General features: G+C 39.1%; 2 protein-coding genes across 3 annotated transcripts in view; one reads left to right on the top strand and one right to left on the bottom strand.

Annotated features, from left to right (window-relative positions):
* The first annotated feature begins 481 nt into the window (after window positions 1-481).
* Window positions 482-13,966, top strand: LOC119794017 (septin-5-like). The gene is made up of 13 exons (XM_038301350.1): window positions 482-634; window positions 928-953; window positions 4,404-4,772; window positions 5,139-5,235; window positions 8,712-8,798; window positions 8,942-9,065; window positions 9,579-9,713; window positions 10,599-10,716; window positions 10,859-10,960; window positions 11,035-11,131; window positions 13,277-13,439; window positions 13,516-13,618; window positions 13,708-13,966. Exons 1-13 carry the CDS (start codon window positions 589-591, stop codon window positions 13,777-13,779), a joined length of 1,539 nt encoding a protein of 512 aa, XP_038157278.1. The 5' UTR covers window positions 482-588; the 3' UTR covers window positions 13,780-13,966.
* Window positions 13,967-20,761: 6,795 nt separating this feature from the next.
* Window positions 20,762-24,307, bottom strand: part of LOC119794008 (max-binding protein MNT-like) — a 28,257-nt gene continuing 24,711 nt past the window's right edge. For both annotated transcript variants that reach the window (XM_038301342.1, XM_038301341.1), the window contains 2 exons: window positions 22,769-22,961; window positions 20,762-21,862 (listed from right to left, as the gene is read on the bottom strand). In XM_038301342.1, the coding sequence (XP_038157270.1) occupies window positions 21,045-21,862; window positions 22,769-22,961 (1,011 nt within the window). In that variant the 3' untranslated portion in view covers window positions 20,762-21,044. The remainder of the gene's footprint in view (window positions 21,863-22,768; window positions 22,962-24,307) is intronic.

A 24,307-nucleotide genomic window follows, 5' to 3' on the forward strand; every position in this document is an offset into this window, starting at 1 on the left:
AACGCTGCCAGTTCTGTTAGTTCTACGCCTGCTGAAGACACAGACGTCCACCCCCCGTGAACACTGGGACGGAACTCAATGGGAAAGGAAATTATTCTTATTTCAACCGTTGTGTATATTAGCTGCGACATATGAATGAAGATGCTATTACCGTTGATTTACCGAATTTAGAATTTAGATGTTCAGGCTGACGTATAACTAACTGGCCTGCATAAGATAACGAAAAAAAAAACACAGATTTTAAGACAAGATTTTTCTTTTAAATAGGAATTTATTGATAAAGAGTGCATTTATATACTGTACATGTTTAAGCCGGATAGATTTGACATTTAAATATGACTTCCATAGGACTTTAACTCTCGCTTAACCTAAAACTCCTCCAACAGACAGAGAACTGGCGCAACATGCCCCGTCCCCCCCATATTAAGCCAGAGAAAACTGAATATATCTTCAAGTTGCTTGCCATACTATATGTCCCACACTCCAGGATGTTGAATAGATAATCAAACAGGTTGCCATACCGACAGCAGGGACCTGCGTGTCACCTACTACTGCTGATCTGGGGTCAGTTTGGATTTACATCAAACCATGGAGCGCATGTCTTCTCCGGTCAGATTTCGGAGCAATAAAAAAGGTTGGTCCATAATATTTACACTTTTCTATCATAACTTTGTGTTTTATTAAATCTCCAGCAGTTTAAGGGGAAAGAATAATTTATTGAAGCTGGCCACCAATTAGGCTCTAATATTCCTGCAGAGGACCTTGAAGAATTCACCCCCCCCCAAGCTAAACTACTTATTTATATTATTCATTTTAATGTTTATGCTAATAGAAAATACCCACAGACATTTATTGTAAATATATTCCTTATAGCCAGATTGTCTCCTTTCCCCTAACATTTAAACACGCTGCTGCTTTTGTTCAAAGACACTTCAGCTTTTACGGAAAAGCAGGTAGGACTCTATAAAATACTGTAGCTGTAGTGTTTGTTAGAGTTGGTGTTTGTGTGTTTGGGAGGTAAATCTCCAACCCCCCACCCTGTTAGAGCATTAGAAGCTGGGTTAAGCCTGCTGCTGCCAAGCTTTGTGGGTAATTAGAGGTGACAGGTAGAGAGAGGCCAGAGGAAACCTAATCAGGTCTGCAGCACTTCTTTGTCATTAGATCAAGCCAGTGGGGCAGTAGGCTGGATACCTTTAGCAATTGCTCTGATTTCTGCTTCTCTTCTGTTTGTGAAAAGTAAGTAATTTAGAGTCGGGTATACAATCAGGTGTGGGGTGATGTAATAACAAAAATCTCTGATGAATCTTGCAAAGATGTGTCACTTAACATGACATAGTTTGACGGAACAAAGCCTCAACTTCAGTCTTTTCTCCTCCAACCATGACAGATGGATGAGTTTATTTTAAAAGTTATAATGACATCACTGGTCAGATCAAATCAGTGAACAAAACAGTTCAGGTGAAAAATTCTAATAATAGTAGAATAAAATGCATTTTCAGCTACTTTTTTTTTCAGATTATTTACAGATAATCTTGCAAATCATCCGAGTTCATGGGACACAATCCCTTCAAAGGGTTTTTACACTTCTGGAGTTTTTTCACATTTTGACCTACTTTTGCCACAAAGTCTAATATATCTGATCAGGCTTTAATAGGAAATACCAACATGAAATATTCTATTGCTGGCTCATGGAAGCACAGTAAATCATATTTTTTTTCCCTACTGTAAATGAGCATCACCACAGCATGATGCTGAACTCCATGTTTCAGTGTTCCCCCATTTAAAGCCAAGCAGTTTCATTCTCCTCCATGGCTTTTGGCAAACTACAAATCAAACTTTTGACTCTTTCATCTTTAAGGAAATGTATTATTTGTGGAGTCTTTGCCTAATAACAGTCCTGCTTTCCAGGTTTACTGATTCACATTACCTGTGCAGCTCTTCAGAAGTTACGATGAATGGCTCTTTGACTGATTAATGTTCATTTTGCCCAGTTCAGAAGGATGCCCATGCCTTAGCAGGTTTGTCGCCATCCTGCATTCATGGCAAAGCTTAGGGATATTTTCTATAATCTAACCTTGCATCAAATAAAGAATAACTTCCCCTTATTTATGTGGCACCAATTAACAAGACGGATGAGTCTTGTCATTAACCTGCCAAAACTCACTCTTCCTGGGTGATCAAGTTGCAACAGAGGATATTTGCCTGCATTGCGTCGTTGATTCTGCAGGGATCCTTCATACTAAGCATGCATGCAGTGACAGTGGAGAGGAAAAGGTCTATTTTAATTAAGAAACTTGCAGCAGAAGAAGGCTCAAAGTGAGCTGAGACGCCATATCTCAATAACTCTGACCTGACTGCTGTTTTCCTCTGATATCTTCCTAAAACAGCCATATGTATGCCAAGGTTAAACCCCTCAAAGAAAGACTATGTGGGGGTAATAGTTCATACAGCTTTTATTAAAAATGTCCACCTCACAGATACTGTATTAGAAAATGAGGTTACCGTATTTTCAAGACCATAAGGCGCACCGCACTAAAAGGCGCAGTCTCAGTTATGTGTGCCATTACTGTATTAAACACACACATAAGGTGCACCAGATTATAGGGCGCGGGTTTTATATACCGGTACATATCCTCTACTACTTTTAAATACCTCTACTGCGTATTAAAATATAGAGCGGGAGCAAAACTGAGTATGTTTTTGTTTTATTCATGTATTTATTACAGAGTAGTAATCAAACCTGGGAGCTGGCCGTGAGACAGACACATCGCTGATGACACAGAGCGCTATGATCACTCCTCTGAAACAGTTTATTGACGCATAAATTAACTTTAAATGCAGAAATCTGCCGGCAGAATATGTTCGCTTTTATTATCCTGGTGCCTGCAGTTTAGATTATTTAGATGAAAAACACCTACCAGCCGCCGCGGTGAACCGCGAGGAGGCAACCCGGCCAGAGGCTGCTGTTGAATGGGATTCCTACTGACAGCGCACCGCTGGTATGTGGGGGTCTGAGAGGCTCCGACAGAAATAATATTGGAAGAGAGGATTGTAATCTGGATGAACTGACTGCAATGATTAAGTTTTCAGGTGGACTTTCTCACTTAAAAACATATTAAAACTACTTTTTTCCCACTGATCACAGCAGATATAGCTGCAAGGCAAAGAAAGGATAGAGTAGCTCCGTCCAACGCGCGTCAGACACACTTTTGCACCACGCAGCCAGAGCAGCAAAGCTGCTTCAGCTGTGCGTCAGAACTAAACTGGTAGAAGCAGCAAAAATGAAGCAGCAGACGCGATTTTGCTGCTCTTACTGCGTCCGGTGGGAACGTAGCATTACTTTGAACGGCCAGTTCACACCGATGTCAAGCGGTTGAAGTTCCTTTGTCGGACCTTCCGGAATAACAGCAAGCACAGCGTTCATTTGTTTCACCATGTTTTTCACATCGGCTGTGAGATGAGCACGCATGGAGCCACAGATTAACAGCGATGGTGATGCATGGAAAAAAACCACCTGGTCTACTTACATACACCTCCCTCAGCCACTCTTTCATCTCCTCAATGAGGAGATAAGGAGTTGTGCATAAAGCACATACCTGTTCTTTTATACACAATCCACGCCCACACTTATCGTTCTCATAGTGGTCTCAACAACGTCCGCAGTAACAACACACACAGGGCACGCCACACATTTTGAGGGGAAAAAGAGACATTTATATGCGCCTTGTAGTCACGAAAATACAGTACTTGCATTGGGTTTTCATTTAGCACTATCATCACAGTGAATTGGTTTAAATTTAAAGTTGAAACAGTGGTTTGATTTGTAAAATAAAAAGATGTTCAATTGAATTGTCAAATATGCATCATTCTATGTTGGTCTATCACAAAAAACCCCAATAAAAAACAGATGGTTTCCTTTTTTTTAACCAACGGAATTTGTGAAAAAAAGGGCCAGGGAGTGTGAATTAGGCCTTCATAGTATATAAAAAAAATCTATTGACAGAATTTAAAATTTTCATCATAATCAACTGCTTGAATGACTAATTGCTAATGACTAATTATTTAAGCTTTACATATTCTCGCTCTCAATTCTTTTAAATATGCGGTGAGAGTTTTTTGTTTATCACAAAATGAAATATTTTATAGTTCAAGAAAATGATAAAAGAAACCACAATAAAGCAGTTCCGATGCCCGTTCTGCACACATCAGGATTTTATGGCAGCTGGAATACCTAAAGCCATCATTCTCTGATGTTTTTTTGAAATGGTTTGTTTTCCTAAAGTGTGCAGCTGTAGTTAAACTGTTTAGTAATAAACCTGTAATAGTTATTCCCTTTTCAGTCTCTAGTAGAAGTAGGATAAATAGCTAAAAAAAAAAGGAAACTTTGTCACATTTTGTCCCAGCTGTCGAGCCTTTCCATCGAAGACCAGGCAGACATACAGTTTCCCTTCGCCATGAGGGATCTACCTCCCGTCACTTATTCAGCTGTAAAGACACAGAATCCAGAGCATGAGAGAGAGGAAACTGTGGTCACTGCCAACGGGAGGTTGCCCAGCTGCCCAGGAGCTCCCCCTGCACCCCGTCCCGTCCCCTGCCCCCCTACTGGTTCTCCCACAGTACCCCCCAGACCGACCCACTCAGGAAGGGGCTCCTCACAGATTCTGCCTTTGAAGAGGCAGCTTGTCTCTCTGGTATCTCTGGACTCTCCGCTGAGCCCGGCCTCGCGACCACGGAGCCCCTGGGGGAGCTTTGACCCCTACGACTCTCCAGAGGTGAGTTCTATTAAACTGGCTTTTTATTCTTTATACAAATACTTCAATAACTGCTGTCAAGCCAACATCACCTATAAGATGCAGATGTGTTTCCACCTCCTTCTTACTATTTTGTATAAAACAGATTGTTTTCCTCCTATTTTACCATAATCACTTGCTGTGAGTAGGTCAGACCTAAGGTGTGGTCAGTTAAAGTAGACCTTTATATCGAAGGTTGTTTCTGTGGTCATGTCTCTCAGGGTATGTCCCTAACTTTCATTTATTCAGTGTGATGAAGCACCATAGATGCATTTGGTTTATCCTGTTGACTGCTCCATGAAATGTGCCCAATGCTCTGATTAACATGTTTCTGCCTTCTTTCTGCAGGATCAGGACAAAGAGTATATAGGTTTTGCTACGTTGCCGAACCAAGTTCACAGAAAGACGGTAAAGAAGGGATTTACATTTACGCTCATGGTGGCAGGTGAGTCCTTTCCTTATCTCTGCTGAGTGGGACGTATAGAAAAGCGTAACTGAGATTGGCTTGAAGTGGACAGAGTAACAGGAAGTGTTTTAGCGTTTTAGCATCCACACCAGAACTAGTGCTGATGTGGGTTTGAGATCATTCTCTTCTGATCTCCTGGTTGTGTCAAAGTTTAAATGTACAAACTGTTGATTCAAGTTTAAAATGATGAGTTTGGAGGGCTCCTCCCTCTAGACCATTTCTTTGTCTGCTTTCAATATATCTGCATATCTGAAAGAAGAGAAGGTGCATATGCACAGAAGCAGATATCAGCCAATTGCGGAGCCCTTTGTTGTTTTTTTGGCAATCCATAGGACATTGGCTTTGTATTTTTATTGTTTTATTTAGAATTTTCTCATTCATTTTGGTTTGTTATTGTACTCTAGTTAGACTTATTTTAGCTGTAAGGTTAAATCCTGTTTTCAGATGCATTCAGAGCAAAAAAAGCCCAGAGTACAGTTTAAATGGCTTAGAGACACAAATATTACATAAGCTTTTATTAAAACACAAATTATTATTTTGTAAATATGCTCTATGGGAAAGTTGTGGCAATTTTAAACAACAAGCAGCTTATTTGTATCTTTAGCTTTTAAAATAAGTGGAAACTGAAAATGCTTCACGAGAAAGAGAAAACATGGGCTTTCCTCAATAAAATGTTATTTGATGTAAAAAGAAAATAAAATGTAATTTCAAAGCTAGGAACAAGAAAATTAGACCCACAAAGACATTACTGGTACTTTTAAAGCCATGATTCTGTTAAACATATTCCAAACTCGCAAGGTTTCTATGCCTGGTAATTGTTTTTGTATTACATTCAAAACTATTTGTTGGTTCTTCATCATTTTCAGCCACTAGTGAGAGCCATAGAGGGTCCAAAGATCCACCAGCGGCTCCAGAGCCACAGGTTGCAGACCCCTGCACTAGACTTATGAAACATATATTCAACTATTTGGACATAATAACCATTGATACCTTGTAAGGTTTGCAAACAGAAGTAGAAACCTTGTGGAATTTAAAACAGAGCAGCAGAGGTTCCACTGTCTTCAACCACAGCAGAAGCACCAAATAAAAAAATTAAAAAAGACACACCCACATTTAAACAATCCAGCTTTCTAAAGCATCAGCCTGCACCATCTCTAATAAAAGGGATGGAAACTTTGATAACATTTACATTTTCTATCTGGGAAAAAAATAAATTAAATTAAAGCTGCAGTCTGTAACATTGAGGAGAGAGCAGACTTCGACTGAAAATTTGAAGAAAAACAGGTTTCACGCCACTCCCCCACCCTCTCTGGTTCACTCATGCCTAGGGTGGCCATTTCTATAGCACCAAAAAGGAGGACATTGTGCGGCATATCAATAAATTACTACGGTGTACATAAGAATCGGGTAAAGTCACATTTATAGTACAATTCTTAGTAGTTTAAAGATGATGCTTGTGTAGTTGAATAGAACAAAATATTAAAGAGATGTAAAAAAAGAATTGGTTCCCAGCATTTGTATTTATTTAATACATTGTGGTGTTTAAAAAGTGACTATTTTTTGACACGATTAATTTGAGCAGAACTGCTGCAATTGATCATAAAGCAGTTGTTTGGAAAATAAGCTTGAGGCGGAGAGAGAGCTAGAGAATAGGACAATACAAATGTCAAAAAGTGGCTGGAAAAGAGGAATTCGTGACATGGCTGCAGCCTGTCGAGAGTAAAGATGATTTCACCATGTTATCTATCTATCTATCTATATATATCTATATATATATATAGATATATATAGATATATTTACACAAACTTGAGTCATGGAACTGTGCTTACAGCTCCTTATTTCATGTATACTAATAACTTGTGTACATGATACTTGTTGATGAAATTAAAATTATTTATAATAGCATTAAAATAGCATTAAATTAGAGTTCCTCATTCCGGTATAAACCCTGTGAACGTTTAATTTAATATGACATATTAAAAAAAATCCCCATCATCATCCAGCAGATGTTCAGTTTCTGCCCAAATATTTTCTTTCTGTTGTGGATTTTTGTAACAGGAATAAACAGGATCATCCATAGTTTGTATGAACTATGTTTGTTCTCCGCTTCCAAACTCATCATCTCTTCATCTATTCCTGCAATAAGAATTTTTTGGTCTGTTGAAGCACCAATAGTCTGCATCCAGTTATTTAATTAATTGCTCTTAATTTTGGGAATATATACGAACTATGCTCTAATTTCTAGTAACCGACCTGTTTTTACTATAATTTAATTTGACAAACCGGGTCTTCTCTACATTCTTTATCCTGTTTGGTGCGATTGCAATTGCGGGTCTTGATCTGGACTGACGGGAGCGGAGCCAAAAAGAGCTCAGTTCCGTATTTTGACGGTGAAGGACGGAGAAGACGTACGTGGACAGAGACGTGCGGAGGAGTAGTGGAGGATGTGGAACAGCTCTCATTGATTTACATGACAGACAAGTACTCCGCACGACGTACTTGAGCGGAGCGGAGCACTGACGGAGTATGTGGAATCTGGGGGTAAAGGAGGGCAAATACACGTCCGGCTGGATGCGGCGCCGGACGCCGGACAGTGCAATGAAAATCCGGACTGTCCGCCATAAAGCCGGACATCTGGCCACCCTACTCATGCCCCACCTCCAAGCTCCACCCCTCTCACAGCATCTGCGCGGCTACCGCATGCGAACAGAAGGGGGGGGGGCGGGATTCAGCGTGTGTGAGCTGTGATTGACACTCCATCAGACGCTCCTCTGGCTGTGATTGGTTGTTTTGACTCGTCCCGAATTATTCTTTCCAGATTGACATACAGGCAGTAGGCGGTACCAATTGAAGCAGTTTTTTTCACAGGTTACATATCACATGTACTGCTGTCTGGGCATAGGGACAGTTTTAGCCAATATGACAAAAAAGTGATTTTTAAAAACTTACAGACTTCAGCTACCTCTAGAGGAAAAAAAATAATAAAACAAAAAGACAACATTTACAATTAAATTAAACAAATTGAAGCCAAACAGTACTCCAAATCCAAACAAAACCTGAAACATCTCCCCTCCCACTCAGTCAGTTTGTTTGGATTTCCCTTATGAGGCTGATTGGAAACATTAGGTCCTTGTCAGCACTGCTCATGGGCGTGCTGCTATGGCAACACCTCAAAGAAAAAGAGAGTGGTGAGAACAAAAAAAAAAAAAATATTAAAGTTACATCAATAAATACAAAGACTTAAACCTTCCCCCAATTACTACATTTTTTTCAAAGACAGTAAAGGCCAGTTTACAACACCTATTAGTGACGGGGGTTAATCCTTCACATACCATTGGAGAAGGTTGAAGCAAATCACCATATTGGTGAAGATGTGATGTTCTATGATCTGAGTTGATTAGAGAGACTAAAAATGTTCTTGATTAATAAAACATTTCATATTTGCATTCTGTAGGTGAGACTGGACTCGGCAAATCCATGTTAATCAACAGCTTGTTCCTCACCGACCTCTACAGAGACAGAAAAGTTCCCAACGCTGAGGGTAAGCTCCCTCTTATCATTTACCTTAGCTCCAAACCATAAAAGTGTTTTTTTTCCTTTTTTTTTCTCCTCACGGGTTCAGTTCTTCTCAGAGTGTCTCTAACTTTGTATCCACTGCTACCTCATGACTGCACATGTCTGCAGAACGGATCAGTCAAACAGTCGACATCGTCAAGCACACCATCGGCATCGAGGAGAAAGGAATCAAACTGAGGCTCTCTATCATAGACACTCCTGGGTTTGGAGATGCAGTCAACAACACAGAAAGGTGGGGCCCATCAAGTGGTTATAAACAGCACGGTCCTGCAGCAGCCTGAGCACACAAATCAGGCTTCTCAATATGCAAAACCTTTCCTGATAAAATCTACATTAAATGCACAAATATTTGACATTTTCTTGCCAATAAAGTGACCAAAAACTATAAAAAAAATTATCTGTTAAAAACATTTGTAAATTTAAAAATGGTTTTGGTACTCCTGGTAATTTAATTTGATCATTTCTTCATTCATATGTTGTATGTTTTTTTTATTTTATCTTTTTAAAGTTTTTATTTTACTTTTTCACCCTAAATAGACATCATGCTTAGTCCTATACCATCAGAATTACGTCCAAATCAAATCAGTAACTTAAGCTGAATCCTGACTGGTTTGTTTGGTTAAAATCTCCATCAGAGCCTCACAGAAAGTCTATGAAGTGACACATTCTGAGAAACAGCTCGCATATCAAACATCTCCTCCTGTGTGGCTGCTTTAATCACAAGAATTATATGTGTTTTTATCAGCTGGAAGCATGTTGAGGACTACGTCGACCAGCAGTTTGAGCAGTATTTCAGAGACGAGAGCGGGCTGAACAGAAAGAACATCCAGGACAACAGAGTCCACTGCCTGCTCTACTTCATCTCTCCGTTTGGTCACGGGTATAACCCACCACAGCCCATACTTCTGTATCAATAGATGTTTTTACAGCAATATGTTCAGAGTTTAATTAATTGCAAGTTAACTACTATGTAGTCTTCCCTTAGAGCTCTACTGTGCAGATATTTTTATATCTAAGGGAAACATATTCCAGGACATTAAAGCTTTTTTTTTTGTTATGCCTATTTGTACTATATACTCTTTTTATATTGTCTGTTGTATTTCTATCTTTAATGGCATCTTGCTTTAACTCTTTGTACTCTATATAAGCTACTGGAACCAGAAATTCCCAGAAGTATGGAGGACCAACTCTGCCATATTTAAAAATACATAAATAAATAAATGCTCAATAAATAAATAAGCATACAAGTAGTTGCCACCAAAAATACCATCAACAAATAAATGTAAGTAGAAATTAAATTATACAGTGAGACATAAATGTATATAACTCTTTTAATTAGCTTCTTTATTTATTTGCCTTTGTAATATTTACCTTATTTATTTTTTTGTCCTTTATAATCATCAACTTTATTTTTTAATTACTTATATTTTTAAGTATTTATTTATGTGCATGTTATAATATTTTTGTCTGTTTTATTCTTCCTTTGTATTTTTTACCCTACTTATTTCTTCGCCACTATTTATTTCTGCCTGCCCTTTTTTACATTTAATTTAATTAATTTAATTTCTACTTACATTTATTTGTTTATTGTATTTTTGGTGGCAATTAATTGTATGCTTATTTATTCATTGAGCATTTATTTATTTCTCTATTTATTTCTAAATATGGCAGAGTTGGTTCTCCATACAGAAGGAGTAATCCCAAGGGATAAATAAAGTTGAGTCTAAGTCTAAGTCTAATTAGGCCTTGTGTCTTATGCTGCCAGTCTCAGACCTATTGACGTGGAGTGCATGAAAGCTATGCATGAAAAAGTAAACATCATTCCTCTACTGGCCAAAGCTGATAGCCTGACACAAGCAGAGGTCAACCGCAAAAAACTGAAGGTACAAAAATTAACAAGCACCCAACATTTACCCTGTATCACACGATCAGCACAGACTGATGTCTGTAAAATATTCCTCTATTATCGCTCGTCTTTTTTATGCTTAACTTCCACTTAACTAATTTAGTTTTCTTGTGTTTCAGATCAAGGAGGAGATCAAGCAGTTTGGGATTAATATCTACCAGTTTCCAGAGTGTGACTCTGATGAGGATGAGGACTTTAAGAGACAGGAGCAGATCCTCAAGGTTCGATCTGATGTAAGATGTAAATGTCGTTTGCAGAGTTGATAGTTTGGTGTTTTTTTCTTATCTTTTTTTAGAACAGCATCCCATTTGCTGTGATCGGGAGCAACATGCAGGTGGAGAGCAAAGGCAGAAAGTTCAGAGGCCGCTCTTATCCATGGGGCATAGTAGAAGGTACTGAACAAATAAAAGAGTAATTACGCCTTTTTAAAATTTCAAATATGAATTTATTGTATTTTATTGAGATTCTGTTATGCTTTCATACCTTGTGTGTCACATCTTTCTTTCTTTTCCTGCAAAAAAACACTCATCATCTGAATGTTTTTTTCATTTATTAAAGCTCAGCCTTTAGCACAATCTTCCCAAACATCACGACGTAAAAAAAACATACAGTAACCTGTGTATTTGTCCAACTTTCTGCAGCTGAATAAGAACATTTCCCCTGCAAACCACAAAAAAAAAAACTGTTGGTACGGCTAAATATCAGTAGATGTGGCCTAGTGATTAGAGCATTGCGCTCGGGTCCCGGTGATCCTCAGTTCAAGTCCCACTCATTCCCACAGACTGCCACTATTGGTCTCTGAACCAGACCTTTTACCCCAATTGAGACTTTTTCCATTCTTTTTATTTCCCCATTTTGTAGTCAGTCTTAACAGCAGTCAGGTAAAAACCTTCAGACAGAAAGACAGTTATGCTTGTTAGTGAACATATACTATTGAGGACACACAAACTATACATGAAATCAAAATACTTGAAACAATCTAATTTTCATATGCACATGACAGTTTTACAAAATGTACCACAATATTGCACCTTACCCAGACATTTAACCTTAAATACCATACAACACAACCTGATAAATCACAACATGGATACACTTTTCCCAAAATATTTACACCACTGAAGACATTTTCAAATCAAGGAGCATAAATGAGAACAGTAGCAGTAAGATCCTATAAAATTCAGATTTCTTACCGGCTGCCTCTTCAGTTTTTTGACATGGGGCCTCAATTCTCTGCAGCAGCAGTGCAACAGTCCCAGAGTGGTCCTGCAAATCGGAACATCATAAAAATCTTGACACAAACAGAAGAAACTGTTAAAATGTGTTAGGGACACAGGGACCCTGAAGCAGAGATGGGGGATCTGGAGTCAACAAGTCATTTCTATCTCATGTTTTTGTTCTACCAAGCCACTGAACCTGGTGAGTTCAATTTACATAGATAAACCAGATTGGAATCACCTGGTTCAGTGGCTGGGTAGAACAAAAACATGACATAGAAATGACTTGTTGACTCCAGATCCCCCATCTCTGCCCTGAAGGTGCAATTTTTTGACTCTGGCCTTCTGGGAGGTTCTGTCTTGTTATTTGCTAATAAAACACTGAACAGTCATGCAAGCAGCCTACATGAGGGACTTTTTACCCCCTAGTTTAACAGCCATTTTTTACTCTGTACCTTTATTATGTCCTATGTTTCCCTTTTCATCTCTTATAACTGTTTATATGTTTTTTCTAAGCCTTTTTGTTAGTGTGATGAAACTGTATGAGTTTAACCTTTTTTTTTATTTGTTATGCAAAGACAGATGTGTTAAATTCATAGATTTATCATTTTACTTCAGCTTCACAAAACTGCACAGCTTTCTGTTGGTTTATTACAAGAAATACCACTGAAGAAGTGTAACTTCCCTTAATTTAGGCAGATTAGTTGGAGAATTTACCAACGGAAAAAGATGATTAACTGTTAAAATAAGGAAATGGCTTCTCTGTTATTTTAACTGACTGACTAATGACTCTAATAATCTTATTTGAAGGGCAACAATATTCATTCCTATAGCAGATCATCTTATCTACCTGCTTAAATTAAGGGCAAATAATTTTTGCTGTAGATACAGAGAAATGCACTGGAAAAACGATCTAGAAAAAAGTAAAAATGTCTTAAATTAAGTGTATTTAGCCTTAATTTGAGTAGGTAAATGAGATAGATTGCGAATGGAATTAATATTTTTACTCTTAAAATAAGATAATTAGATCATATGCATGTGAAATAAGACAATGCAATTGTGTTTTCTTATTTTAAGTGTAAATTGTCCTGTTACATTGGCAAAGTGTCTCTTTTATCTCCTCAATCCAAGAGCAAATGCACTTATTTAAAGAAAAAATGACTTCGATTTTTTCCAGTGTGTTTGGTTGTCAGGCTAAGAGATGTGACAAAAATTCTTCAAGGATCTGTATGTCCATTAATATTCATATTTATAATTTTTTTTATTTCTATATCCTTAATTGAATGCATGTTCTTATGCATGTGTTTATGTTCGTGGCAGTTGAGAACCCGGACCACTCAGACTTCCTGCTGCTGAGGAACATGCTGGTCAGGACGCATATGCAGGATCTAAAGGACGTGACACGGGAAATCCACTATGAAAACTACAGGGCGCAATGCATCGAGAGCATGACCCGCTTGATGGTACAGGAGAGGAAACGCAAGTAGGTGGAGCCAGGATCGACACTAGGATGGAGAAATTCATTGCATATTTTGTCCTTACCAGCATGTCTATTTTAGTTTGCGTGAGAAGTATCGAGAAGGAAGTGAGGTGGACTTCCCTCTGCCGCTCGCAGCAGCTGAGACAGAGATGGAGAGACAGATTTTTGAGAAGGATGAAGAAGTGTGTATCTATCTATCATTCATCCATCTGTCCTCTGAATCCAGGGGTTCTGTAATCATCCTGCCACTTTTTTCTCTTCTGCTCTGCAGCTGAGGAAGATGCAGGAGGTGCTGGAGAGGATTCAGGAGCAGATGCAGCAGAGCCAGAGGGACAGCTGCTGATTCCTTTAGACTAACATCAGGGAACAGAGGAGCAAACAGAGACTAAATGCTCTGCAAACTGACCTCACAGTTAGAGGCTCACATAAATGGAGCTAAAACATTTCAGTGGACCTATCTGTGGAATATGCACAACTGCATGTCAGCTCAAACCTTGGCTTGTGTTCATGTTAAGTGATGGTTTGTTCCAGTGTTTGTTTGTTTTTTAACTGTATTAATGTCTTTATATGTGTTATCTGGAGAAAGTACATGCTCTGATTTATAATTTTGTCAAAAAAACGAGAAAAAACTGATGCAGCAGGATAAAATGAGCAAGAGGTTAATTGATTTGCAGATTAAAAGGGCTGCACTACAAAGTAAGTTCAACACAGATATGTTTACTCCTTGACCAAACCTAAAACTCCACCAAAAAGATAACAGGTAAAAAAAAAACAGTAGTCATCATTTTATCTGGTTTTATCTTCAGGATTTAAAAAAGTGGTGGAGCCAGGGCATTTTCATAAGGTTAAGCCAGCGACCAATCTACACTGAAGGCTACCTGAAACTAATAGGCACCAAAACCTGCTAATATTCCCTCTAACTAACTACAGCAGGTAAATCAACACGAGCACAGCAGCCATATTTTCCAATCAAATCACTGAGGACGGACCAGATTTTTAAAAATCTGTTCTAAAAATAACTCTACACACACATTATTACATCATCTATATGCTTTCCAAAAATAATAATTTGTAACTCTGCATAATAGACACATTAAATGTGTTGAACAGTTGTTCTCTAATTCCATAGTAAACCATAGAAAACTTTCCCTCTTTTCTCATTTAAACCCCAAAACCTACCTCTGAATAGAACATAAATTAACTGTTTTTCATCTCCAATATAATTATATCGATGTGAAAAATGATTGTATTTTATAGTCAGTATAGGGTTTATACTAACAATCAAAATGTCAATTTAATTGGGACATTGAATTTATGGGTATACCTGCTGCCACCATATGGCAAAGAGGGGAACTGCTTGTTGAAGTGGCGATAGATCACTTAAGTGCCTTACTAATACCTGTTAGTATGAATGTAGATCTTTGAATCAGAAATGTAAAGATATTTAGTGGCTAGAGGCTACAGTTAAGATATGATGGGTGCAGAAAAGCTATTTTCCAAACACATACGAAAAGTCTGTAGTTCAATTGAATTGAATCTATAGCACCAATTCACAACACGTCTTCTCAGTGCATGTTACAATTCAACCAGATTATACAGTCAAATAGATTTTCCTATCTAAGGAAAACCAGTTTATTGCATCGACTCATTGACTCAAAGGCAATCCCTCACACTATAAGCACTACTTGCAGTGACAGTGGAGAGGAAAAACTCCCTTTTAACAGGAAGAAACCTCCAGCAGAACCAGGCTCAGTGTGAACGGCCATCTGCTGAGGCTGACTGGGGTTCAAGGAGACAGAAACATAGATACAAAAGGCAACTGTAAACCAGCTCCACAGGTGGCCCTGTCCAGGAAGCACACAGCGAGGCAGACGAGCTCTGAGCCAGCTCCCACATCAAAGGATGAAGAGAGCACATCCAGCCAGTCACAGTCAGAGAAACAGGACTACGCTGAAAAAAAACAGGCCGATCTCCAACATCTATAAACAAAGGAGTTGATGGCAGCAGAACAGCTGATATTTCTCTCCAGGATGGAGTCTCAGCCAAACAGGAACAGACCAGATGAAGCTACTACGAGAAAAAGCTGTTCTTTACCTCAAAGTAAAACTTTTTGGCATAAATAAGATTCGGAACTAAATATTTGTAGTCAGCGATTTTATACTTTGATACAATGTGCATTCAAAATGTATTGCAGTATTAGAAATAAGCACTACTTTCTGATCTGCTTTACTCCAGCAGGTGCAAAGCATGAGGAGGGGTCAGACAGGTGATTTCAGGATGTAATTCACAGCTTCCAGAACAAGCAGTTCCTTTTTTAAACCAGAGGGTGGCAGCAGTGATGCACTCAGGTGGAACGTCCTAGTTAAATTAACAAAGTAATTGTTAGTATGATAAACACAACCTAAGGGGGAAAAAAATTGTTGATTTCTCACATCGATTAACTAAAATCAGGGATGACAAATACATCAATCATGCTCTTTTTGGAACAAATTTGTGTTTCATAGGGAAAGTGTTTCTGCAAGTCACCTAGGAGTCTCCTGTGTCAGTATATAACAAATAAATTAATATTATTTAATGTATATACATATATATATATATATATATATATATATATATACATACTTATATAATAATGTTGAGCAAAACTATACTTTTTCAAATGTCCGTTTTGGTCCCCTGCACGTTTTATTGTCCAAAAACAATGTTACGCTACAGTACACAGACATTCGTCGAGCACTAGGACCAGGCGGAAAACTCAAGCTGAAGCCCATTTCCCTGAGTTTAGACTAGGGATGTAAATCACATCCATCATGGCGATTGGATTCAGTATCGATTTCCTGACCCAACGATTCAGTTATTTTCGATACTCAAGAATACACCATGAAATACTGCCACACAAATGACTTGAACCTGCAAGGGGTGTGTAAGTCATCTTTTTCCTCCGCCATGTCTGTCTTGCCTACTGTTTATGCAGCTGTGTGTGTGCAAGAAAGATGGTAGCAGTAGCGAGGTAGGAGGGAAAAATAGGATTAGCGCCACCGCAGCACGGGAGTGAAAAATTAAGTCCAGGAGCAAATGGATAAAAATAAACCAAAGGGGGAAAAAAAAGAATCGATACTCTTGCGGACATTTCGATGCATTGGATCGTCGGCCGTTGGATCGATCCATCAATACAAAACGATTATTATTTACACCCCTAGTTTAGACCCCCCACAAGCTTCTTATTGGCCGTCCGTCTTTTCTTGTGTGATTGCCTGTCACCACTGTCACTCCTGAGATTCTCACTGAATCAAGCACAGGCATAACTTTCTGAAGGACTGTTGTGGACATGTGGGGACAGTCCCCTCTAATTATATCAATACAAAGACTTTGGCAATATGTGGGACAAATTTCTAAATTTGATTTTGCTGCATTTAAAGGAGGATATTCACATGTAGCTGAAAAGGGAAAACATCCATTAATCCATCCACATTTTTCTGGATGGATTGATGGATGGAATTAAACTGAAATTGTGTGCAGACTAGGAAGGCATGATATATTGCTGTTGGCATTGGATATGGCTGTTATTCATCTTTTTTTTTATATAAATATACATTAATGTCTAAGTACCTATACATATAGAAAGGAGAACCATAGGAAAGCATTCAATAAATATATGTTTGAGCTAATTTTTGGAAAATACAAACCCTTTTGAAAGCGTCTGTGTCGAGTAACTGAAGGTCCATCAGTCCCCACCAACTTTCATCTCAAGTTGGTTATATTAAAAAATACTTGCTTCCCCACTTGTGAAATCAAAATTTCCTCCATGATCAAGACCATCCTACCTGCTCTTCTGCTACGGCTAAAAGAATCTCCCAGATACACTCTGGTCGTATTTCTTTGGCGGCCTTCACCTTCTTCTCACTAGGTTTGATTCCAATTCTCAGACACTTTTTAAAAATACATTAAAACAGTTGAGTTTCAATTAAACCGAAGCTACCTGAAATCAGCTTTGGGTGATCATGTTTCTAAGGTTGGCATGTTGGAAATCCATTGAATTCGAAGATTTCCTTGGATCTCAGAGCCAAAAAGGTCGGCCACTTCCCCTTTAATTTACACACCATGCATATATATTTATTTATAAGCAAGGGCTTTGGGAGAATCTAGCCTGTCTGAAAATACAGATTTTGTATCATTCTTTATACATTGAGTCCTTATTAATCACTGTCTAGCCAATGAAAAGTCTCGCTCCGCCACCGTACTCCAGCAATGTTTGTTACCATGGTGATCAAATGGAGCCACGTATTTGTGCAGCAGAGATGTGGCTTTAGGTTAAACATAGCCTTCTAAGCTGTTAATGGGCTTTGTTGTACAACTCTTATGTTGCTTACTTCTTCTGCATGCTGTTGTCTTAAAGGAATAGTACACCCAAAACATGATTAGCCTTCATTTTCTACTCACCTCCATGCTGAACAACACTCTGGAGTACTTTTTTGATATCTCAAATGCATCTGGAGATCTGGGAGGCTTCTTGCTGTCTGCTGACATTCAAATAATGGAGGTCCATGGCGCCCGAGACAGAAAGGTCCATAAAAGTCCACAAAAACGTGTCAATATTCCTCCATACTGCTCGTCCAATGTAATCCAAGTGTCCTGAGTGGGTAGCATCCAGAATTTACTCGAAACGAAGTAATTTAGAATGTTTTTAGAGCATAAACAGTAGTGTATAGGATTTCCTAATAGCGCCCCCATGCGCGCTCACGATTCTACGGAAGCCGGCAGACCAAACCGGAAGGAAGTGCGCATTCAGCGTCTGGTCTGCCGATAATGCAAGCGTAGAAGAAGAAATGTGCTGTTTACCTGTGCAAAGAAAGAAACAACGAAAGAAAAATGTCTGAGGACTTCAGTGTTGAGGAAGAGCATGAGTTCTTTGCCGAGCTGAATGCGCTGGTTTGGTCTGCCGGCTTCCGTAGAATCGTGAGCGCGCATGGGGGCGCTATTAGGAAATCCTATACACTACTGTTTAGGCTCTAAAACGTTCTAAATGACTTCGTTTCGAGTAAATTCTGGATGCTACCCACTCAGGACACTTGGATTACATTGGACGAGCAGTATGGAGGAATATTGACAAGTTTTTGTGGACTTTTGTGGACCTTTCTGTCTCGGGCGCCATAGACCTCCATTATTTGAATGTCAGCAGACAGCAAGAAGTCTCCCAGATCTCCAGATGCATTTGAGATATCAAAAAAGTACTCCAGAGTGTTGTTCAGCATGGAGGTGAGTAGAAAATGAAGGCTAATCATGTTTTGGGTGTACTATTCCTTTAAACTACAATCACTGCATTGCTTGTTTGTTAGAATGACACAATACTCCCATCTAGTGGTCAGCATGTAGAATTTTCTTATTTGAACTATTTTTATTAGTGAAACTTCCATTTTCTATGTTGTTTATTGTTTTATATGATCATTAAAAAATTCAATTACAAAACCTTCTTGTTTTTTCTGAAACAAAAATCAACAGACAAATGTGTTGTAAATGTAATAAGATTTATTAAGAATCTTTTTTTAATTTTCCATCAGCATAATTCTTCATTATTAATATGTTTTTTATTCATTTTCATTATAGTATATTTTCAACAGTGGACAGTGAGATCTAAAAGGCAGCCCAAAGTGTACAGGCAATATAACTTTAACTTTCTCCATAGGGAAAACATATTTTTTTTTATATTTCATATATATCAATGTAGCATGAGGTCCAAGATTCTGCCCACGTTATACAGTATTGTACATGGTCCCGAGAAAAACAAAACATTAAAAGGTATTTTTCTTTTAAAAGATAAGGAACTGAACTGCAACCTACATGCAAAACAAAAGAAATCAAGCGTTTAGGAGACATACACTCATATGCTGAAACATGCGTACGATCACAAGGCTACAAAACTTCCATACATACAAATATTAAAAAAACTCCATTTCATTATTAGACATTATTATTTTATCCAGAAAAGATTAACAGGATTTTTTCCTCCTTTTTTTTATTTTTCCACTCAGCATCACAGTCCAAATCAAAAAAATCAAAAATAAAATAAAGAATTGTCGGAAAAAGACATAAATCCTCCGTTCACTCAAATACGCGTTTAGCCAGAGTTGTCACAGTGTTCAGGGAAACTGAGTATAGGCACGCACGATACCATTCAAACAGGCGCATCTCATAGATCTGTGTAAAAAAATAACCTGCTAACAGCTACACACACACACATACACACATCATGCATGGGGCAAACGGCACAACCAACAAACAGCCATGCTACAGGTACAGTAGGATTAATCATAGCAGAGAATATATAAAACATATAGTCACATTTACAGTCGTAATGCAGGGAGAGAATAACATTAATGAGAGACTGATGCGTTTAGGCTGGAAGTGTTTGTGCACAAAAAACCTTCAAGGCAAAACGTGCATTAATTTAATCACGTATGGGAATCGCAACTTCATAATTATGCTAAATTTAAAATTAATTGTGATTTAAAGAAACACAAACTGATTTAGTTTTAAAAACTGACTGATGGATATTTTCTGTAATCTTCAATTGAACAGCTGATTGATGGGGGAAAAAAATATTTGGGACTCTTGAAAAGGTTCAGTTTCCACTGATATTTGAGCCCAATTATCAGAGCTGAAAGGAGTGCGTCACGCTCCAAGGCTATGGAGCTCCAAAAGTGCCTCAAATTCAATCTAAAAAATGAAACAGTAACAAAAAAAAATCCTTTATTCCTTAATAACTTCATTAAATTGTGGCACTCATGGCTGTCAATGCAAGCTCTTCAGTAATGCAGCAGGGGGCGCTGTTCTAACAGCCAGCAACTCAAACAGGTTGGGGGATGAGATCAGAGGGAATGTGTTAAATAGGGACAGAGGCTTTTCCTGGCTGCTGTATAGGAGAAGGAAATATTTTATCTGATCAAGCATGTTTCCTTTCTGATGTTTTAGTTCAGGAACTTCAGATTTGGGTGAAGCTGGAGGACATGAGGGGAAAAAAATCATGACAGGATTTTAAAAAAATTGATCAAGTTTCTCCTCCTCATTAGTACGGAGGCTAGTATAACAGCGCATGACGGCTTTACCGTTGACTGAATGACAGGATGAATGGGGATACGAAGAGTCAGATGCCTGAGTGTGAGCTGGGAGTATTGTGTTAGTGCTTCTGGTTGCTAAGGAAGGAAAGAAGGAAGGAAGGAAGGAAGGAAGGAAGGAAGGAAGGAAGGAAGGAAGGAAGGAAGGAAGGAAGGAAGGAAGGAAGGAAGGAAGGAAGGAAGGAAGGAAGGAAGGAAGGAAGGAAGGAAGGAAGGAAGGAAGGAAGGAAGGAAGGAAGGAAGCGGAAAGGTCAAACTAAATTCCTAGCTTTGCAACAAAAGCAAATGTCACAGCCTTGTTTTCTGAACCCAGGGAGTCTGCAGTGATGTTTCTGTCAGCAGGGCTGTTAATATATAAAAAAAAAGAAAAAAATCACAGCGTTTCTCATCACTACACGTCCAAAAACCAACTGCTGTCAGAAATGATCTGAATCCAGATTTAAAAAAAAGAATGTCTGAATCAATCTCCCCTCTCCGTTTGGTCCGTTTTCCTTTTCTAGGCCAGTTTGAGCGTGCTGACGGGGAAGGATGGGACTGTAACCATGGTAACGGGGTTAAGGACAGCAGCCTGCCCGACCAGCTGAGGGTGCGGGGCCAGCACCGCCGTGGGTTTCCCCAGCGATTGGCTCCCCTGGCTCACCACGGCTGTGCTGTTCACCTGCGCCCCGTTAGTGTTAGCTTGAGGGCCGGCCTGGACGTGGGGCAGGGCGTGGTGGGTGAAGGTGTGGGTGATGTGGCCCACCACCGTGGGATGGCTGACGGGAACCCCCTGGGGGTAGAGAGTCGGGAGGTGGGATGTGAGGGGAGCCCCCAGGTGAGCCACAGGGTGGACAGTGATGTGTCCTATGGGCTGAGCTATATGCTGGTGAGTAGCGGTGACTGGTGCCGCCGCCGCCGCTGCGATGGGCTGAGGGGTGGAGGAGGCAGGACGAGGAGAGGGGGCTATGTGGGTTAAATGTTTGTGATTGGCAGGAAGGGTGTGACTGACAGAGTGGATGACTGACGGGTGTGAGACTGCGGCGTGAGCGATGACGGTTGGCTGGACCTGAACGGTGGGAGGTTGAAGGGGAAGCTGTGGGTGAGGAGGGGGGCCAGCGGGGGGAGCAGGGGCAATGGCTTGAGGGGGAGGAGGTCCAGAGGGAGCGGGCGTGGTGAGGACTCCAGAGAGAGGTAGAGCGGCGTGCTGGATGGACAGGTGCGAAGCCAGGAGCGGCTGTGCCTGTAAGATGTGGGGTGCTGGTTTAGGGAGGGCTGGGACAGCAGGACGGGCGGCGGCCTCCTCATCTGTGTCCTGGTCGTAGTTGTCTTCGCCCTCTGAAGGTCAGACACAACACTGTTAGCTATCATGAAGTGAAACGTTGCACAGCTACAGAATCAGGAGCAGTTAGTGTTCCTTGAAAAGTTTTCACACCTTTCGTTTTTCCACATCAGATCTTTACACTTCGCCGTCTTTGAACAGGATTCTATGTAATTAATTGATCAAAACAATATGGAAACTGCATGGTTTTTAAAGGTGAGACACTTCATGGTACTCAGGATCTAAAAGTCAATATAGCAAGTAATTACATCTGTTGGAAGAAAAGCATCCCCATGGCATGATGCTTCCACCACCATGTTTTACCATTGCTGTGGTGGATCCGCTGTTCACTCTTCTCCAAATATTGTATTTCATTCAAGTTTTAGAGAAAAATCTTTAGTACTAATGCACTATAACAAACCTTTTAACGAATAGCTGTATTAAACTGCATTGCTGCTTTTTTAATAAACATTTTTGTGAAGCAGTCAACACAGACAGCACAGCTCTAACGGAAAAAAACAAACAGAAACAAAATTAAATGTAATTTATCCTTCGCAAAAGTAAAGGACTACTAGCCTGGTCAGCCAGTCTGACTTACACAGGCCTTAAAGTCAGTCTGGTAAGGCTAAAGATTCTCCAGTCTAAAAGAGGCTGGACCAATCAGAAGCACAGGAGAAATGCCAATAATGCAAATGAGCGTCTCTGTCACTTTAAGAGTCAAGATGGCAGCTGAAACGGAGCGTGTTTCAATGAATTATGTCCTGAAAGAGATTTTTTTTTTTCTTACAAAAATGTGTTTTCTGCATCAAATCCATTTAGTTTAAATCCGGTTCCTGTCATTGGTTCCATCCGCTCATTTCGAGACTGACCTGCCGTGTCAGTCGTGCTGACTGATCTAGTGGACTACACCTGGCAACACTGACCTGAAGCGGTAGAGGTGGAGGCCTGGTCGTCCTCTGGCTGGATGGTCTGTCTGAGGACTCTGTCGATCTCCATGACATTCATGCTCTGGCTGAGCTCGTTCTTCAGCTCGGCCAGCCGCTGCTGCGTGGCGATCTTCTCTCTGGCCAAACGCTCCATCTCGTGTTCAAACTCCTTCTCCTTACGTTTCAGGGTCTGTTAGGGGAGAAACACACGAAAAAGGGCATGTAAAATAAAATTATTTTTAAAAACGTTATAAAATCAGACCTGCACTAAAATAACTAAAAAATAACTGAAGCTGTTTAGATCAGGTCAACATTGAAGCATCACTTACAAAAAGCCAAAATGTTATTGATTAGTGCGGAAAAAGCTTAACATCTAATTAATGGAAATATTGTTTTTTTACTAGGTAAATATAAAGTGGCAATAAGTAGTGCTAGCCTTTTCTTTCTAAAAGGAAATTAAAGCTACACAGAAAAGAAAAATGTATTTTAAAAGGTAACTATGGCACCTTATTTTAGTGTGGATGTGCAAAAAAACAGAGCTTTAGATCCCAACCCTGAGTCAGAGGAAACAGGAGGGAGGATCTACTGTACATCATTAGAGCTAAACACATCTCTGTTGTCCCCTTTGAGCCACCATAATCAGGTAAACAAATGGTTGTCATAGTGATGTGACACTTATTATTGTTAATATTAAATTGTTATTTAATGTTGCATGGGAGAACATTTTTGTTTCTCTCAAATCCTAATTAGCTAAAGTAAAAAAAAGAAAAAGCTAAAGCTTAATTTCTGAGGTTTTAGAACTAAATCTACTGTTTCTGGAGGATCCATAGTTTTTAAAAGCCATGAAAAACTGTGGGATAATTAGAAGATACACCAGAAAAGTTACACTTTAAACAGAAATGTTTTAGTTCTATTGTGGTTTTAATTTAAAAAATGTAGCTTGGGTTTTCTGTAGCATTATTAAACATAGAGTAATAGAGCATTCCTTGTCATCAGCATTTTTGCTGCACCCAGCTGGTCAGCTTGCTGAAAGGACTCTACTTGCTTTTTACAAATCAGCTTAATTCCACAATTAGAAAAAAAAACTGTTGAGTAGATAGAGGGACAGCAGTCCCCGGTTTGGATGCAACTCTTCCTCACCTTTATCTCCTCACACTGTTTACTTTCATTATATAAAGATTTTGTCACTATGTTTTGGTTTTGTGTAATTTTAATTAGATTTTTACAAAACATTTAGCCTAGTTTGTGGTTTAGACTCTTGAACTGGTTTTAGCTCACAATAACAATAAAAATAGACATTAGTTAGTTAATCAGTGTTTATTACACTGGAAAAAATGATATAGAAATAAGTAAAAAATGTCTTAAATTAAGTGTATCTACCCATAATTTGATCAGGTAAATTGGATTATTTGCAAATGGAATTAGTATTTTTACTCTTAAAATAAGGTATTTAGATAATATGCACTTGAAATAAGACAATGCAAATGTGTTTTCTTATTTTAAATGTAAATTATCTTGTTCTATTGGCAAAATGTC

This window comes from Cyprinodon tularosa, unplaced genomic scaffold, assembly GCF_016077235.1.
Source record: "Cyprinodon tularosa strain WSP-4 unplaced genomic scaffold, ASM1607723v1 ctg466, whole genome shotgun sequence".
Classification (NCBI taxonomy): Eukaryota; Metazoa; Chordata; class Actinopteri; order Cyprinodontiformes; family Cyprinodontidae; genus Cyprinodon; species Cyprinodon tularosa.

Bases quoted from the DNA above. Each gene is read 5' to 3' on its own strand.
- LOC119794017 (XM_038301350.1), top strand. From the start codon at position 589: ATGGAGCGCATGTCTTCTCCGGTCAGATTTCGGAGCAATAAAAAAG. The intron at 9,714-10,598 runs GTATAACCCACC...TTATGCTGCCAG, and splicing joins ATCTCTCCGTTTGGTCACGG to TCTCAGACCTATTGACGTGG. The intron at 10,961-11,034 runs GTTCGATCTGAT...ATCTTTTTTTAG, and splicing joins GACAGGAGCAGATCCTCAAG to AACAGCATCCCATTTGCTGT.